The sequence below is a fragment of the Artibeus jamaicensis genome, unplaced genomic scaffold (assembly GCF_021234435.1).
Source record: "Artibeus jamaicensis isolate MK-2021 breed Jamaican fruit bat unplaced genomic scaffold, CSHL_Jam_final contig_415, whole genome shotgun sequence".
Taxonomy (NCBI): domain Eukaryota; kingdom Metazoa; phylum Chordata; class Mammalia; order Chiroptera; family Phyllostomidae; genus Artibeus; species Artibeus jamaicensis.
The window spans coordinates 40,794,803-40,812,896 of NW_026521823.1; the positions used below are offsets into that span (position 1 = coordinate 40,794,803).

The window sequence follows — 18,094 nt, forward strand, 5'->3', positions numbered from 1 at the left end:
AGCACAGCTATTTTATCCACTCGTCCGCTTGTGGACATGCCAAGCCGCTTCCAGAGTTTGGCGATTGTAAATAACACTGCAGTGAACATAGGGGTGCTTACATTCTTTCAGATTAGTGCTTCAGGTTTCTTGGGATATATTCCCAGCAGTGGAATTGCTGGGCCATGAGGCAGTTCGATTTTAATTTTCTGAGGAACCTCCATAGTGCTTCCCACAGCGGCTGCACCAGGAGATTTCTTATTCAAAGTGGTCACTACAAAAATTATATGTGCCTCAGACTCAGGCACCTAGTGATAATATTTGATCACCTTCCTGTTCATAGCACATAATTGATAAGCATCTGTCGAATAATTAACCAAAGGCACCAAAGAACAGAGTTTTCCGTAACCACAAGCAATGCCACTGTCCCGATACTTGTGTAGTGAGTTGTTGTATTTCCCGGTGGGATCATGAGTTGGCCCCACTACCTTTATTACGCCTCACCTGTTCTCACCTGAAACCACGTTTGCACGTCGAAGTGGGCGCTGGTCGGCACCCCATCATCACGCTCCCACTTGCCAAGGACTACGTTCCGACTGTAGCTCCCACTGTTACGTGAAATGAAAGGTGACCGAGACATCCCGTGAGACCTTCTCTCTCACCGGCGCTGTTCGGGGTTTTCACACGTGGCACACACGATTCATGCGGCTCTCGGGTGCACTCAGGACTCCGCTTCCCTGCAGCCGCCCCCTGAACACCCACCATGGCCTCCGCCGTCCCCGGACAGGAAGATTCAGGCCGGCCAATCGTTTACAACGAGGGAGCTCACTCGGTGTGCAGACTGAGTATTTACAAGGCCAGCAAGGAGGGGTGAAGGCGCTCTGAGGTGTCACCCAGGACCCCCACGACGGAGCTGCCCCTGTTGCCGCAGCAGAGGGGAGGGCTGTGGCCAGTCTCACACTGGGTGTTGCATTTTCTACCCTAGAGGCGCAGGGCACTCTCCCCACACTTCATGGCCAAAACAAGCCATGTGGGCACCCTCAATTCAGAAGGGATGGGAGCACGCAATCCTACCACCGGCCTGAAGGAGGCAGTAAGAGCAGAAACGTGTGGATGGCACTAATGACCATGAGACAGGCCGTTATCACCCTAAGACCCCTGGGAGAGAAGGGGTGCAAAGGACAGAGTTTGAGACTTACGGGCATCGGCGTGAATTTCCACCCTGTCTCTCAGTGGCTGGGTGGGCTCGGGCCGACCTTTCTTCATTTTGCCACCTGTGAAAGGGAGGTGTCATAGTAACGACCTTGAAGAACCGTGAAGATGAGAGACAAGATGCACGCACCCCGCCTGCACACCCAGACAAACACGCACACAGAACGAGCACACGCTTCTGTTTCATCCGAACCGGCTGCTCGCGTGCCGGTCCTTCCCCCACACCGCGCAGCTGGGCACCCTTCCTCCCGCACCTGCTTCCTGGCCCTGCCGCGCCCTGCCCGTCACGTTCAGGAGACAAGGACTCGGGACAGGCCTGCCGCCCTCTTGTCCAGCCTCCACCTTCCGTCCCTCCTCCAGCTTCGTGCGTCCCAGCCCCTGAAATGAATGAGAACTACGAGGCGATAGGGGAGCGGTGAGAGACTTGGGAATGTGCATGTCACACTGTGGCTATTTCTACAAACACCTAACAAACACAGGCTCCCAGCCTAGAAGGGCCAGGTGAAGAGCGTGGCCTTGACCAAGGGCACAGTCAAGGTCAGTTAAGTCTTGAATAAAAGATACACACGATTGCCTTGAAAGAAATCCTATTCGCTTATATTTTTAAAAGAATCGTATAACTGTTTTCTATAGGTCACCGTGTGGTCATCTGTTTTGGACAAATAATTCCTCATTATTTTCCAACTTTGCATCCTTGCACTTTTAAGCCAGAGCATGTTCTGGGGGAATGGAAGCCGCCCCTCTTGTGCCGCCGTGTCGTTCTGACAGAGTCTGGTTACCGTGCGTCCTCTGAAATGACCGCAGGCTGTCGGGACGGGCTTTCCTCCCACACTTGGTAGGCTGCTGTGTCGCTCTGTTCCGTGTGACCGGGGCGTGGAGACGCTCGCTTTGTGAACCAGACGTCACTGTGCTGCCCGGAAGGGGGAGGGAGAGAGGGAGTGAGGGGGAGGGGGAGGCCTTAAGGCAAGTTCGTTGCTCAGTTCGGACCCAGGGTTGGCAGGGCTGCTCCAAACCCCACCTGGGGACTCGCCTTCCTGTCAAAGAAGGCAAGGTCCTCTTTCCCGGTAACCGCCCTCCCCGCTGTACCTGGAGTCCTGGCCCACGGGTGACCTCAGAGTCACCGGAGAGCGCTTTGGGTCCTGGTGGGACGGATGTTTACGTCACCTCTCTCTGTTCCTGACTCGTCCGGGTCCCTCCCTGGAGCCTCAGCCACGCTGCCAGTGATGACCTGTGACGGCAGTGGGCAAACTTCCCCAGGGCCCATAAAAGTCACGTTTCTGCCTCTTCATTTCTTTAGCAGCTTCTAACGTTTGGGCTTTACTGGCTGCTCGTTATAGCAAGCACAGTTCCTGACACCCATGGGAAGAAATCGGGTTTTTCCAACTTGTATGTTGAAAAATTCCAAACCCACTGGAAAGTGTGAAGATAGCACTGGACAACCGCACGTCCTTTCCCAGACAAGCTGTTCACGTGTCCACACCCTTTGCTTTATCACCTTCTGTGCTGTGTTGTGTGTCTGTGTCCAGTTGTCCCCACGTGTCCCCAGCTTCCCTCTCTTGTCCCGCAGTCAACTGCGGTCTGAAAACATGAGATGGAAAACCCCAGAAATAAGCGTGTCCCACGTTGCACGCCATCCCGAGGGGCGTGTGGAGATCTCGTGTCTTCTCACTTTGTCCCGCCCAGCACGCGGAGCCCCCTCCTCCAGCCGCTCCCCGCCGTGGGCTCCCCGCCCACCAGCCCCCGAGGAGCCGTCTCCGGTCCAGTCGCCTTCGTTTGATTCATCGTGGCCCCGAAGCACGGGGGGCGATGCTCACAACTCAGACCTGCCGAAAGAGGCCGAAAGGGAATGGTTCCTTTAGGTGAAAAGGTGTGTTTGTACGGCAAAAACACAGTTTACACAGGGCTCGACACTGTGTTCTCAGACAGCCACCGGGGGTCCTGGGATGCACCCCACCGAGGATGAGGGGGCGACTGCATTTTTTTTTTTCATTTTAGCTGAACCACTTGAGGGTCAGTTGTTGACATGAGGATACTTATGGCTATAAACTTCAAGATGCATTTCCAAATAACAAGAACACTCTCCTCTGTCACCTTAGGAAATTTGATAGTGATATAACACAATTATCTAATGTTCAGCCTATGTCGAATTTCCCTACTTGCCCTAATAATGTGACTTATAACATTTATATCAATGTTGTTTACATAAATAACAATGTCATTCACAACAAGGTGGCATCTACACCCTACTCCTTTCCGGGTTTCCGGCCGACTGCAAAATAATGGGAGGCGGCCGACACTTGTCCTAACTGCCAATCAGTGACCACTGTTCTCGGAACCGCCCTCTTCCCAGTGGGGGCCACCCCTGCACTCTGACGGCCAGCCACGGGGGACTGAGAGAATGAGAGAACTCGTGTGACAGAGTCCCCGTGCGTACGTCACAGGGAACATGGGCCAGCGGCCAGAAGAGATGGGTGATTCGCACACCACGTGACCAGCGAGGCCCTGTTTGTGGCTGTATTCGGAGGGACAGTGGTTCATTAATTGAGGCAAAGGCTGTGCCTTCATTAAAAATGTCGTGTGGAAGGCTCCGTGGACTTGATCCCAGCGGAGATGCCAGGCTTCAATCACTTACACAGACTTGCGATGTTCCAGTTTATTTTTAAGAAATAGCATGTAAAGCATCTTAGTTCAAAGAAATACATGACTTCCCTGGCTGGGGAGCTCACTTGGTTAGGACGTCGTCCCGACACACCAAGGTTGTGGGTTTGATCCCCGGTCGGGGCACAGACAAGAGATGACCCATAAACGTGTCAATAAGTGGAACATCGAATCAATGTCTGTCTCTCCACTCCCCACGCTCCCTCAAGTCAACAAAAAAGTTTAAAAAAAGAAATGCATGACCATAGTTGCCAGCAGGGATAGGTATAGTGACTTAATTAATTTACAAATACTGAACTTCTTTTCAGACAACTTATGTCATCATCTTTTTTTCTTTTCCAAATTGTACCTACAAATGTGATTTTGTGGACAGGGAATGGTTATTGGTCTTTGCAATGCTCTTCGGGCAAAATAGAGAACTGGATGCTTTAGATAATTTCTGTTTCTCTGTCCCTGGGCCCCGGTCATCAAGACATTTTAAGTGGAAATGAAGTTTGGGGTTCAACGTCCGAACTGAACGAAGTATTTAGCACACACACCCCCTCTTGTGAGGGGCAAGTCCGGGAGGCGGATGAGCACTGATAAGGAAATGCACCAGAGCCACCACAGACACACGTACAGACACACGCGTGAGCGTGCAGGTCCTCACGCAACATGCCGGCCTGGATGCCCGTGGGAACTGGAAGGAAGGGGGACCCGTGATGACAATGAGGGGTGACCTGGGGCACGGGTGGGTGAATAAGGGGGAGCAGTGGGGTGAGGCAATCGCGCATGCCCTTCTTATTGTGGGGCCCGTGGCGGCCCCTGTTTGAGGAACCTGCTTATGTGCAGAGTGGGCTTCGGACGCGGTGGCACAGGAACCAGACGCCCAGGCTCCTCCCAGTTCCTTTGGAACAGCCTCGAAAGCACCCGAAGGCCCTGGGGCCTGAGGGAGGGGCTTGGGGACACCCCTTTGTGTTCCTGGAAAGGTTCAAAGGAAAAAGATTTGTGGCAATCACAAGAATAAAATCTTTCCAAATCTCATCTCTTGTAAGGGGACTGTTATGAGTGTTCCCTGACTGGACAAAAATATACCTATTAGATACAAATTACTTTAACTGTGGAGGCAGAATGAGCGACAACAGAAAAGAGGAAAACAGTCCTCTGGGCTGATTAAAAATAAGCATGCCTTTTTGTACTAACCCTATGATTTAACCAGTTCTGGCCACCGCGGGAATTAAACAGGCTGTTCTTAATATACAGGGAAGATCAGGGCTGGGTGGAGGACAAGAGGCGAATCCAAAAGGTCTCATTAAAAATGCTGTGACATCTTGGAAGGCCAGTCTTGCTTCTTACCTTCTTTCTTCCAGCTGACCCACCTCGCCCTCGCCTACGGCCATCAAGTCATTATCTCTCCGGGCGTTTGCTTTTTCTTTACCCCAAGTGTCCAGCCAGTGACCTTTCTCCCGCTCGCTCACAGTGGCTTCCATCCTCCTGCATCTTCTTCTGTCTGTTTTCTCAGCTTTTCTCATTTTGATTTAGGCAATTCTGTCAACCAAGATGGGTCCAGTCTCCCCCCAGCCCAGGATAGAGCCTTCCCAGGCTTTACTTTTGACCCTTTTGTCTGGAAAACTATCTATTTAAATTCTTATTCTAAGGCAGCATTTAAAAACAATGATCCTTACTAAGGCAGAGATTTGGACGTAAAAAAAATCTTCACCTAGAATATAAACATAGCAAAAATTTATGAAGAATAACACAGTAGTTTGATTTCCCCTGAAAACTGAGCCAAAGCAATGCAAAGGACCTCGTGTCCATAAATAGTCTGGAGGCTGCTGATGCAGGTCCCGGCTGGCAGGATCCATGGGTCGTGGCTGCAAGAGACAAATTCACACAGACTGCAGAGTCCTGCGGAGAAAAAGGGGTGGCATGGCCACTCTCTGAGAGAGAGAGAGAGAGGGCCCTGGCCCCTCCCTGAACAGGCTTTTATTGCTTTTCTGGGCACATTACATGGAGGGTAGTCCTCATTTACTATGCACAGGTTCACTGCAGGGGACTCCCTTTTACAGATAACAAAGGGAAGAATGCTGCTAATTACTTCAAAGAGAAGGATGTTGCAGACCCAGGGGAAAAGTGGTTGAACTCATCACATTCCATACTGGGGAGGTTTAGCTCAGATTTTAGGAAGTCACAGTAAGCCCTTGTGCCTCAATTCAGGATGAGGGAGTTTTAGAAAAGAAAGTCTCATAGCAGTCTAGGTACAATGCAGGCCTGACTCTGCAAGGGAAAACCTCTCTGTGGGTGTGGCCCTGCATGCCACTTGCTCCCCCCTGGTTTTCCACGTGGAGGCTGAGCTATCTTCCCACACCACGCAAAACGCTCCCTCCAGGCTACACAAGCCAGATGATAAAACTGGTATGCTCATGTTCCCCTTTGAAATATTGTCTGTGTTTTTAACTTCACTCAATGCACCGTTTTATATATCAAGAATGTTATATTCTGTGAATTATGCCTTGTGTGGGCGGCTAATTTTTAAAGAGTTAGAACAAAATAATCTGTGTACTCGATTGGATTATTACCTAACATGTAACCATTGTGCTGAGGGAGTATCTTTGTGGGCCTGTGGCTGGCTCGCAGATGGAGTCGTCAGGGAAAGCCAGAGGCGGAGGAGGCTGGCCGGGATCCAAACCACCTCCTGAACGTCCCAGAGGCGGGTTCCAGAATAACGCACAGAGCCCAGGCGATCACTTAGCCCTTTCTTTAATTTCCACCACTGTTCTGTGAAAAAGCGCAGACTGTATTTTCTGACCATTCATTTGAGCAGTGGGTAGAGTGGGCTCTTACTGTCACTTTTCGGCCCTTCATCATGCAGCCCAGGCCCATGAATTCCGGGGCATTATTCAGAATCTCCATCTTCCCCATTTCTCTCTGGTTCAGTATTTGACAGCAGATGGACTCAGGGTATTTCCTTAACTGGTTTTGTTTTTTTATGGGGCTGATACAAAGGATCATAACGAGATTGTTCTCATTTCATACAAAATCCTACTCTCTAAAGAACTGTTCTGATAAGTAAGAGCGGTTCTCCAGTAGGCAAGTATATGGACGGCTGAATCAGCTCTGCATAAATGGAAGATACTTAACTCGGCTGTTACTATTGCAAGGCTGCAGGTAAGAGTTTGCAGGTGAAGACTTTCATTTAGAGAAGAGGGCGCGGGAAGTACGTATGATTGGCACCGACCTTCTGTCACCTGCATGACCTAAAGGGCCACAGGCAAGGAGAAAGCGCAGAGAGGGGAGGAAGCGTGCGGACGCGGGGGGGGGGGGACGGCAACACCTCACACAAAACGTGCCGTTTTCTAAGTGCAGTGGAACTGCCGTTCTCGGAGTCCATTCATTTCAGAAAACCGTTGGAGAAGCAATTTATGGGAAACAAAATCCCACGGCAGGGTTGTCGGTGGAGAGTTGAGACCCGAGTTTTGTTGAACACCTGAGCCCTTCTGTCCGTGGGCGGCTTGTCCCAGAGCTGGCTGACCACCCCTCACTCAGTCATGCGAGGACCAACGTCCCACTGGGACCGAAACAGCTTTGCTCAGTTGTGACAGGGACCCTTCTAGGTTCTGAAAACAGTGGTCTCTGTGTGTCCACAGAGAGAACCAATCTGTCACCTCGAACTACACATTACCGCATCGAAGTTGACACCTGTCAAGTGGAAGGGAACATCCCACTGCGTCCGGGGACGACGTCATGAAATCGTTACCATGGCCGCGGAGGACCCCTCTGGACAACGGCCCGGCAGGGTGGGGGGATAAAGGGCCGACGACGGCCAGGGCGCCCTCGTGTGGCGTCTGCGATGGGCAAAGCAGCTCGTCCCGGTTTCCTACAACCAAAGAGCCTTTCGAACAGTCGTCCTTCACGTGGACATGCGTGTGAACGCAGGTCGCAGCCTGGGACGTGGCTGGGACAGAGCTGAGGCCGGCCTGGGCTGTTCCGCCCGGTGAGAATGTCGTCAGCCCGAAATGATCTCTAACGGGGCGTGTATACCGTGCCGTTGGGAGCCGGACAGCGAAATGAGACACGCGTATGTGTCACAGTAAGTCGAGAGGTGTTCGGGAAGTACTGTTAGGCCTGAAACACTGCAGGGGGATTTAAAGCTGAAGGAGACAGGGCATCACTGAGGGTCAGACCCGCACACAAGGTCGCTTCTACCGTCCTCCCAGGACAGACACTTTCCCCTGTGACATCCCACCGCCACTGGCGCACAGTGGGCCTCTTGTCACATCTCCAGGGTGTGTGTTTGGAATGTGTGCCGTGTGCAGAGATGCCTGTGCTGTGACCTGCAGTCCAGTCGGTCACCAGCTGTGGGCTGTCACCGAAGTGCTGATACTCCAGTGTCTGCACCCACAGCCCACCCCCAGGACAGGACACAGGCTTGGGGGCGGAGCGGGGCTTTTAGCAAACTCGGCCACTGCAGCTGAATGTCAGCTGCCCGTGTCAGGGCCGTGGGACCGGCCGAGACTTGGTTGTCCCTCTGGTCTTCCCGGGTGGGCAGTCGGAAAGAACTGCCACCAGGACCTCCCTTGGGGGCTGCCCCCCAACACTTTGCTAAGGAAGATTATGGACAAGTGGCCACATCTCAACCGTGAACCTCCTGGAAGGGGAGGAAATACGAGTATCATTGTCCCAAGGAGAAATCAGAAATGTCGAGACAGAGCTGTGAGCCTGTCCTGGGGGAGCGACAGGTAGGAACTCGTCCCCCGAGTCTTTTTCTCTTCTTGCCAGAACCAAGGACACGGTACCGGCATGGGCTCCAGCCACTTCTCAGCCCCTGCCCCGCGGTGGACGCCAAGCCACTCGCCCAGGCTTCTCGGCCCAGCTCCCTGCCCGGCCCAGGGGGAGCCGCAACCCCACTCTGCCCGCCTCACCGAGCGGTCGGCGGGGGACGCGCCAAGTGCATCATTCCTGCCTTTTTCTTCGCCCACGCTAGAAAGAGAGACTCTGGAAGCCCTGCTCCCCAACAACAGGACAATTGAGACCAGATGGGACGAGGCTGAGGGGGTGCAGAAGCCCAGCGTCCTGGCGTAGCTTCTGATTAGATGCTACCTCGTCAAATCAACGAGCCTCTTTGTTTCTCCCGAGTCCTGTCTTCCGATTCAGCCGGGAGCTTTGTCCCCCGGTTTCCCTCCCCACACATCACGCTGCCTCTGAGACTCCTGTTTTCCGTGAAGATGAATGTGTACGTGCTGTAAAAGGCAAGATATTGCCAAATCCGTGTAACACATTTGCGGCGCGATCGTCTCTTATTTAGGGATTGTTAGGAACCGGAGCAGCCTAATTAAATTAAAATCACCAGGCAAAGCCAAATGAGTAGGAGTCAACTTACTTTAGGAGCTACACACCGAGACACCACTCAGAGGAGCTCAGTGAAACCGTCAGCCTGGGTGTCACCATAGAGGGACGGCCCTCGCAGAAGTGTCCCTTTTCCCCAGGGATCATGGGTGCCGCTCTGCTCAGGCCGGAGGCCAGCGTCGGGCCCTCAACTAACCAGCCGCCCCGTGAGACTTGGAGAGCAGAAGGGAAAGGCGGGTTTCTGAGGCGCAAGGCAGGGCGGAGTCTAGAAAAAGGGAAACCCAGGCAGCAGGGAGGTTGGCACAAAAGCATTTCTCTGCATCTCACGCGAAGAGATTTCGAGATTTGCATCGCAACCATCGGCTGCCGTGAGGAGCCAGGAAGGCAGCTTTTCCATCCTTAGAAGAAAGAGAGTCGTATTATGGCGACCCACCTCCTGCCCCAGGCTGTGTCCTGGGCCCCCCAGATGGACGGAGGGAGCTAGTGGGCCCATCAGAAACCAAGGGTGACCTCCAGTCACAGAGGCGAGGGCATCTGGGACATGCTGCACCCACGCCTGGAGCCTGGGGACCCGTCTCAGCCCCACTCTGCTCCTGGGGGTCCTGCCGGGACCAGGTGAGGAGGCAGGGGTGGTCGAGAGTGTTCCCTTGCTGCCGGCGGGGACAGAATCGCCCTTCTCACACCCGACAGCCGAGGAACACACTCAGTTTGGCCCCACCCTTCACGATTCACAAAGTGCTTCCACGTCTATGATCTCGGCCCCGCATCCCGGGCAGGAGGTGGGGCCGGGGCCACAGTTTACAGAGGAGAAGAAAAAAAAGCCCAGAAAATGCAGGCGGTTTGCCCAGGTTCCCCAAATGAAGAATTCAGGCCAAAACTTCGAGAGTGGAGAGCAACCTCGCCCTCTTTCCGACATTCAGAGGAAAGCCGACCTTTGCTCCGAGTTGATCCAGCTTCCTGCGCATCGCAGCACCGAATGTGTAGGCAGAGCCGGAGGAAAGGAGGCGGTGCAAACGGTCCCTGGGGTTGAGGTTTTATGAACAGAGCGGCGAATTCCAGGTGTTCACGGGGTGGTGCTCCACGTCGGGCGGGAGGGAACTCTGGTCTGGGCTGGGCGGGTGCTGTGCAGTGAGCACAGCTAGCTCCCTGCCGGGGGCGGTTTGCTGCTCACCTCTCGGGTCCCCTTCTCGGAGCGTCCGCCCGGAGCATCGTACTGGGGGGCACACATCAGAAATGCATTTTACCGTGGAGGAGAACGAGAGACGACGGCACTTGAACGACAACTAAAAAACGTGAAAAAATACACGGAAAGAAGAAGTGTCATTTTATCCTCAGTGCCTCGAGGAACCGCGGAGACCAAATAGAAGCTCATGTTGGCAGCACATGGGTGCTGTGAAGACACAAGCTGCCCCCCCCGCCCCGAGGTGTCACAGTGAAGCCTTCCTGACGGGAAGACTGACAGTGGGGTTTGGATGTGGCATTTTCTGAATAACACATGCAGACCTGTGGGCTTTTGTTTTTTTTCCCAGGGTCGGCGGACGCCTGATCCCCGCAGCCTCCATCGGAAAACCAAGACGACGCTGTCGTGCTGACTCAGCTGCCCCACGTTTCGGCCGCAGCCATCGGGAGAACAATGCCACCGCTTCTGTCCCCTGCGACCCCCGCGTGAGCCCTGCCGCAGGATGTCCGGCGCGGCCCCTTCCTCTGTGTTCCCGGGCAGCGCGGACAACGGGACGTTCCTCCAGCTCTTCCCCACGTCCCTGTCCACCTCGGTGGACCCGACGCCCGGCCGCCTGTCCAGTGTCTATGTCTACGTGTCCATGTTCCTCAGCCTCTTAGCCTTTCTGCTCCTGCTCCTGGTCGTCGCCCTCCAGAGGCTCAAGAACGCCATCTCCTCCGGCTCCTCCCGCCCCGAGTGCCCCAGCGACGCCGGCAGCTCCCTCGCCAACCTGGAGGTCTGCAGCATCTCCTCCCAGAGGTCCACGTTCTCCAACCTCTCCTCCTGACCAGCACGCACGGCCCAGTCACGGTTGTCCCTGATGGGGGGGGTCGCCTCAGGACAGAAAGGACCCTTTCTTGTCAACCAGGCAGATCTGTTTCTGCTCCTCCCCCCACTCCTGTCCCCACTCACAATCCCTGTCCTTTGTGATTGGAGACACTAAGGCTGACACATGGGCGCAAGCCACTGAGGGATAGAGTCCCACACAAAGCCCCAGATGGATCCTGAGTGCGCTTCTGGGAGGTCAAGTTCATGCCCCTCTGCTGGACACCTGACGCGGAAGTCCCCCGGGGGGCCTCGCGGGGTGGTGGGTGTGGGACCTGCCTTTCGTTCTCATACACGACTAGGAAGTCCACTGAGCCCGCAGGACCAGACACAGTGGAGCCCGAATTAATGACAAGATAGTTTCCATATTTAAGAAGTAAAGGAAAAAACACCAAATGTTTTTTTAAAAAATCAGTGTAGATTTCATGCATCACGTTTCTAAAACTGGAGGCAAAGCTCCGCTGAATGTTCTTGTGAATGTCACGGTAGCAGGTGAGAATGGCATTCACCGGCGGAGGAGGTCGTGCTGGGAAGGTTTTCGGAGGAGCTGGGCTCTCGCCGCCAGGCCATGGGCCACGGTGCGGTCCGTGATGTCCGAGCGCATCCCCCCTTCTGGTTGTCCCTTCCCTTACAGCCCCAACGCTGCGCAGCCTGGGCTCTTCCCGAAACTGCTGCCCCCACCGCTGAGACAGGCACCAAGAGCCAAACCAAGAAGCTGCAATTTCAAACCTGGGCCACCGGTCAGCAGGAGCTAAGCCTGTGGACGACGGTCACTGGGCGGCGCTTTTACGCAGTAATAACTCCCGGCAGTGACGTGCGCCCCTGCACCCAGCTTCCTAGTCTGTGTCCTTTCAGCGCAGAGTCACACGACGGCTCCAAGGTGTTGGGTGGTGGTTCATTCTCATCAGGGGACTAAGCCCAGCCATGACATCACCAGCGCACCTGGCATTGTGGACACCCCGCAACTGTCACGTGTCTCTGGGGATCAGCTGTGTGCTGGCGAGATGCTCCGCTGTGGGGTTCCAGGAGGTGGGTGTGCGGTAAACGTCACAGAGACCCAAGCTGCACGGCCACCGCTGGACACTGAGGGCCCCAGCTCCCCCCCCCCCACGCTGCAGGCAGCCCCGCGGGTCCGAGCGCAGGGCTTGTCCTTGAACCTGGGCGAGCTCGAGGGCGCAGACAAGGAAGGTGGAGGGACCAAGCTGCCCCGAAAAGCAAAGCAAACAAATGGCAGCTTCTCCAGATTGAGCAGTTCAATTCAATTTTAAAAGGAAATGGCCCACAGTGAAAACGCGCAGCTCGTCCAGCCTGCGGAGCCCACTGCCCGCCCCCGTGAGGCCTGTCTTCCCCAGACAGCCGGAGGATCGCTCCTGTTTGGACTGTTTGCCGGTCTCAAGAGGTGTCACCACGACAGACCTCGTGGATCGACGGTGCAGCCACACGACCCAGCGCCTGGGAAGGGATCGAGGATGCAGTGCTTCCCTGGCATGTGCTCGTCGTTCTGGAGCGAGGACGGTGATGGAGATTGGGTTTCTCTTCCTTAACCCTCGGCTCCACTGCAGACAGGCCACGTGCAGCTATTCCTGCCCCAGAAAGGCCCCCCACACCGTGGGCCCCACGGACAGTCGCCGCCCTAAAGTGGGCAGAGTATGCCCGTTCGGCCATTTGAAGGTGTTGGAGCGCCACCCAATGCCGGACTGGGGGTCCCCGGGCGGGGGGGTCACCATCCGTGCTGTCGGCACCCGCAGGTGCAGCACCTTCTCAGAACAGGAGCCCACGTCCCTCACTCCCCACTAGAAGCCAGGTGACAGCCACGCAGGGTCGCAGAGGCATCCATGGGATCACTTCTGCTCTTTGATCGATCTTGTGCTGTTCTGGTCACCGGGGAAGAACGGCCCGAGATGAAGTGCTTTTTAAAGATAAAGGGACAAGCTTGCCACAGGACAGCACAATCAGAGTACGATCAGTTCTGAGGGCTAACTTCACTCTGGAATTGACATCAAGGTTTCTGACAATAGAATTACTTTTAAACTCAAGTTTAAGCAGAGAGATTGGGGGCCACAGTCGGAGAGGTCAGCGAGGGCCTGTGGTTTGGGGCTTGCTGGGGTAACAGAGCGCAGGTGAGTGTGTGTTGCGTCAGAAAGTGGGGAGACTGGGTCACGAATAAAGAAGTTGGGCTTATCGAACTCCTGCTCCGCCTCTCGCTGTTTTTACTGCGGCGGGTCCACAGCCTTCTCCCCTGAGGAGGCTTCTCCGTCACTCCCTGTCTGTCTGTCCTCTTAAAGCAGAGTCGGCATCGTGTGGCCCAAAGGCAGCCTCTGCCACCACCATCCCTCCCCCCGGACGAGTCATCACCTTCTGGGGCAGTGAGTCCCACCCTTCCCTGATCTGGAGAGGGACCGCAGGCTTGGGAAAGACCCGGGTCCCGGGCCACAGAGAGCCCGTGTGTTTTACAAGGACGCTCCAGGTCCGTGGGACATGCCGTGGCAGGGCAGGGGCCACATGGGCCTCTCAGGTGTGTCTGTGGTGGACAGGAGGTCTCCCTCTGTCCACTGCCCAGGCCACCTGTCCCTCTGCACACCAAGCCAGCGGACTGCCTGCTGGGGTCTGGGCTCCAGGCCCTGCCTGCCATTGCCACGGGCTCTGGGGACAAGGGCGGGGAGGAAGGTCGTGTGCCTCCAGCCCCCGCAGCGCCACGCTCAGGAGATCAAGAGGAGGTCAGAGGGTGGGGCTGCCACATGGTTTGATCGAGGGAGACTAAACAGTCTCCCCTGTGTATTAACACGCCCGTTCCCACAACCGAAGGGGAACTGCAGCCTGGCTGGAGGGGACCACCATCTCTAGCCTCTCCCCATCCGAGAGACTTGCCCTTCAAAGCAATGCCAGGTCCTGCTTTCTTCTAGAAAGTCCTGTGGCATCTGTCCCAGTGGGGACCACACACAGGACCCAGGCCTCCAGGGCCTCGTCTCCCGGGGCCTGGGCCCCTGAGGACAGAAGGCCCAAGGGTGCGTGTGACGGGTGAATGGGGGCGGGAGGTGGGGGGCAGGTGAGCGAGTCCAAGGGCAGCCCTGGGCCTCTGGGGACCTGTGGTCTCCAGAGTGTCCCCCCTTCATGAGAGGACGAGTGTGTTCCGCTCACTTTGTCCCGGTTATCCCAGGGGCAGGGCTCTCACAACCCCACGTGCACTCACGCACACGCTCAGATGCACACACTCTGTCACAAGAACAGCCAGAGGAACAGCAAATGCAAGACAAGAACAAAGAAAGATCCCCAGTATTCAAAGACCTCTGCTCTCCAAGTGCCCTGGGCCCTGGAACCCTGGCCCCTCTGGGCGAGCACAGCGTGCTGGCTCCCTGGGGGCCCTGCCCCTTGGATACCAGGCTCAGAGGTCTGCACAGAGTGAGGGGCCAGTCCCAGCTGCACCCTCCTTACCTCCTGGGGCGGTCCCATCCACTGCCCGGAGACGTCCTCCCCTGTGGCGGGACCAGCTGCTTTCCTCCCAGCCAGGCCGGGTGCACACCTAGGTGGGACGGGTGCCACCCTGACACCCATGGGGAGACGCTGGGATCACCAGGCCCTCAGGAAATACACAACGTAGCAGACAGGTGTGGCTCCTCCCTCCCAGCGCTTATGACCCAGAGAAGAGAAAAACTCCCATAAAAACGACTGAACAAATAATCCGCGTGTCACAGGTGCACACTTTGCAGACTAATGTGGTGAAGTGAGAGGCGACCAGGCCAACTCGCTAAAGGCGTGACGGTTGAGGAGGGCCTTCCTTCCACAAGCAGGCGTGAGTGTTGAAGCACACTGGGAAAGGGAGTGTGCAAAGGCCCTGCGGCAGGCGGGCCTCAGCTGTGTGAGCCGAGGGGTCAGAGCACGGAGGGCTCTGGGGGCGCAGGTGAAGCCGGGCAGGTGGCAGGGGAAGGGTAGGCAGGGCCTGGTCGGCTTGAGTCGGAGTTTGGTGCAGCGAATCTGCTGGAGGATTTTAGGCAGAGAAGTTAAATCGTTGAATTGATGTTTAAGGAAGATCACTCCAGCAGCTTTGTGGAAAAGAGACCAGAGGTGGGAAAAACGTCCTATTCAGATCCACCCTGGGTGGGTGAGAGGGTGGATGGAGAGTCATTCTTCCCCATACAAATAGCCGTTTTCCTGCCGGCGTGGGGGCAGCGAGCTTAGACGTGAGTGCAACCACAGGGCGCCGCCTCCCCCACTCGCTCCCCCCCCCCCCCTCCCTCCCCGGCCCCTCCCTCCCTCCCCTCCCCTCTCTGCCTCACACACCCACACTCTGTCCAGAAGCGCCCCCACCTCCTCTCCTTGCCTGTCCCCACTGTGCCTTGTCTCTCAGCCCTTCTCGGTCCCCGTCCTCCGACTCCCATATTGTCCACGGAGCCCACGTGGGGCTGTCGGCCTGACCCAGCCTCGGCCAACTGGCCAGCAGTGAGAGCCGACGGCCATCAGAGCTCACCCGCTGGGAAATTAGCTCTCGCAGGGGTGTCCAGCCGGTGGCCCGACACAAAATCATAAATTTACTTAAAACATGATGGGACTTTTTGTGATTATGTGTCAGTGTATTTACTGTGTGGCCCAGAGACGCCAGACGGGTGGCCACCCCTGCGGGGTGAAAGTGCAGGGTGCAGCGGACACAGGGAGGCGGAAGCCTCTGCCCAGGTGGAAGCTGTGGGAATCGGCTGCTGTGGACAGGCGTCCGAGAGGGCGTTGCCGTAGCAACAACAAGTCCAAAGGTATGGAGGTCCCAGGGGCTGAGTGCATCTGCCTCAGCACTGCCCAGTGCACAGGCTGGAAGGCAGGTGGGCTCAGGACCACCCTCCGAACCGTCTCAGCGCCCTTCTCCAGGCACAGCATCTTCCTTCCCGCTGTCCTGCTAGCTGATCAGAGCCTGTGACCTGGTGCCCTCGGGGGTCGAGAGAGGGAAGCCGAAATCCAAAATCAAGGACCAAGTGGGCCTGCATGAGAAGCTCGCTCCTCTCTACCCGACCCCAGGCACCTCCACTTCTGAGGAGTCGGGGCCAGCTTATGGCAGATGTGACAGGGGAGGCGGTCCCAGCCAGCCAGGACTTGCACCAGCGTGCACTGCACCAGGACCGGGCGGTGTCCCCTCTCTGGTGAAGGCTGCTGAGTGCTTGTTTGCAGGGTGTGATCAAGGGCTTCGTGAGTTTATTTCGAAGTTAGAACAATGATATACGTGAAAGTGCTTGCAAACTTTAAAGTTTTACTTTTTCCCAGCTCTCGGCACCAGAATGGCTTGGTGACCCTTGCAGAGGGAACGAGGGAGTGGAGGACAGACCGGCCGTGCGGGAGCAAATCCCCACTGCACTGAGGAGACGGACAGCATGGCAGCCCTCGGACCTGTGAGGACTGACCCATGGTGACTCACGCACCATCTACAAAAATCGACAGAAACGGCCAGGATCCGAGGCCTTCTCAGGGTCTGTCCACGCGTCCCTTCATCACGGAAGCTACAGCAAAGCTTCTTTTGCTTCACAGAGGGAGAGAAAAGAAGTCGGACCGGAGGATGTGCAGCCACAGCCTGAACCACGGGGGTTTTGAATCCAGAGGTGGTTCCATGCAGCAGGGCGGGCCCCCCACGGAGAGACTGCTGAGCTTAATTCAGTTCAGCAAACCTGGCACCTTCGAGACTTCAAACTTTCCTTTCTGCCTCAGCTATTGCAGCTCTCGTTCAGCTGTTTCAGGGAAACGGCAAAGTGCTTCCAGCTCGCGTGTCCTCTTTGCTTCAATAATCCCGAAGACAGTCTGCCCCACACTGTTTACAGGGCTGGACAAAAGCCACGGTTCTGCCTGAATTCTTTGCCCCCTTTAGAGGTTTTGCTGCCTCCTCCTTGGGTTCCCTGCAGCTTGTGAAAACGTGTTCCAGCCCGCCCCCCCCTTCCCTCTGATGCCACCCTTCGCTCACCCCAAAGGACCCTACTGGCTTCCTCAGTGTTTCCCAGGAACACGCAGCCTCTGGCTTGGGGGCTTGTCCACTGGGGGCTCAGAATCAGCTTGTTCTGATGCTGGCGGCCTGTTCTTCTGCACCCTGGGCTCCTTCCAGCAACTGCCTGACTGGTAATCTCAACAAAGCCAAGGTCCTGGAGACACTCACAGTCCATTCTCACCAAGTATCTCCCTAGGAGACGATGTTCAGTTCCACTGCCGTGAGAAAGTTCTAAAGAGCTCACTATCTGATATAAAGACATGCACACTGAACAGATTTGTTAGTGATGGATTGTCTTTTCCTCGCTCTAGTATTATCTCCATTTCGAACTGTAACTGAAATATAGTAACGTTTTACCCTAATCTTGATTCCACTCGTCCTTCAGCATCTCTCATCTGACACAAACATTCTGCCAAAAGAGGTCGTCACGGACGAAGAGTAGCATTTTGAAAGCTGCGCATTTCATTGTCACGCACTCTGCCATTCTCTGGGTGGGACACCCTGGTCCTAGCCCTGGGCCTGGCAGGGATGTCAGGACCTTGGGACTGGGCTCAGGAGGGGAGGGAGGCCAAGGGTCCAGGCAGGGCACTTGTGGGGAAGTGACTGAGGTTGTCATTGTCCAGAGAGGCTTTCTCTCCCCTCCCCTTGTCATCTGGACTTTCTGAAGGAGTCGCCTCTACTTCTCTGCTTCCGTTTGTGCCCCAGCTGACAGCAGTCTGGTCTCTGTGCACACACACCCCCTCGACCGAAATCTTTATTATGGAATTTACTGGGGTGACACTGGTTAATAAAATGACATAGGTTTCAAGTGCACGGTTCTACAATGCGTCATCTGTATATTGTATCACATGTTCCTCACCCCAAATCAAGTCTCCGTCCGCCACCGTTCACTCCCATTCAACCCGCTTCCACCTCCCCCACCC

General features: G+C 55.6%; 1 protein-coding gene across 1 annotated transcript; it reads left to right on the forward strand.

The window, feature by feature from the left end:
* Positions 1 to 10,849: 10,849 nt before the first annotated feature.
* Positions 10,850 to 13,388, forward strand: SERTM1 (serine rich and transmembrane domain containing 1). Its single transcript, XM_053665464.1, has one exon. It carries the CDS (start codon positions 10,857 to 10,859, stop codon positions 11,178 to 11,180), a length of 324 nt encoding a protein of 107 aa, XP_053521439.1. The 5' UTR covers positions 10,850 to 10,856; the 3' UTR covers positions 11,181 to 13,388.
* Positions 13,389 to 18,094: the final 4,706 nt, after the last annotated feature.

Coding starts and splice junctions, on each gene's coding strand:
- SERTM1 (XM_053665464.1), top strand. CDS start 10,857: ATGTCCGGCGCGGCCCCTTCCTCTGTGTTCCCGGGCAGCGCGGACAAC.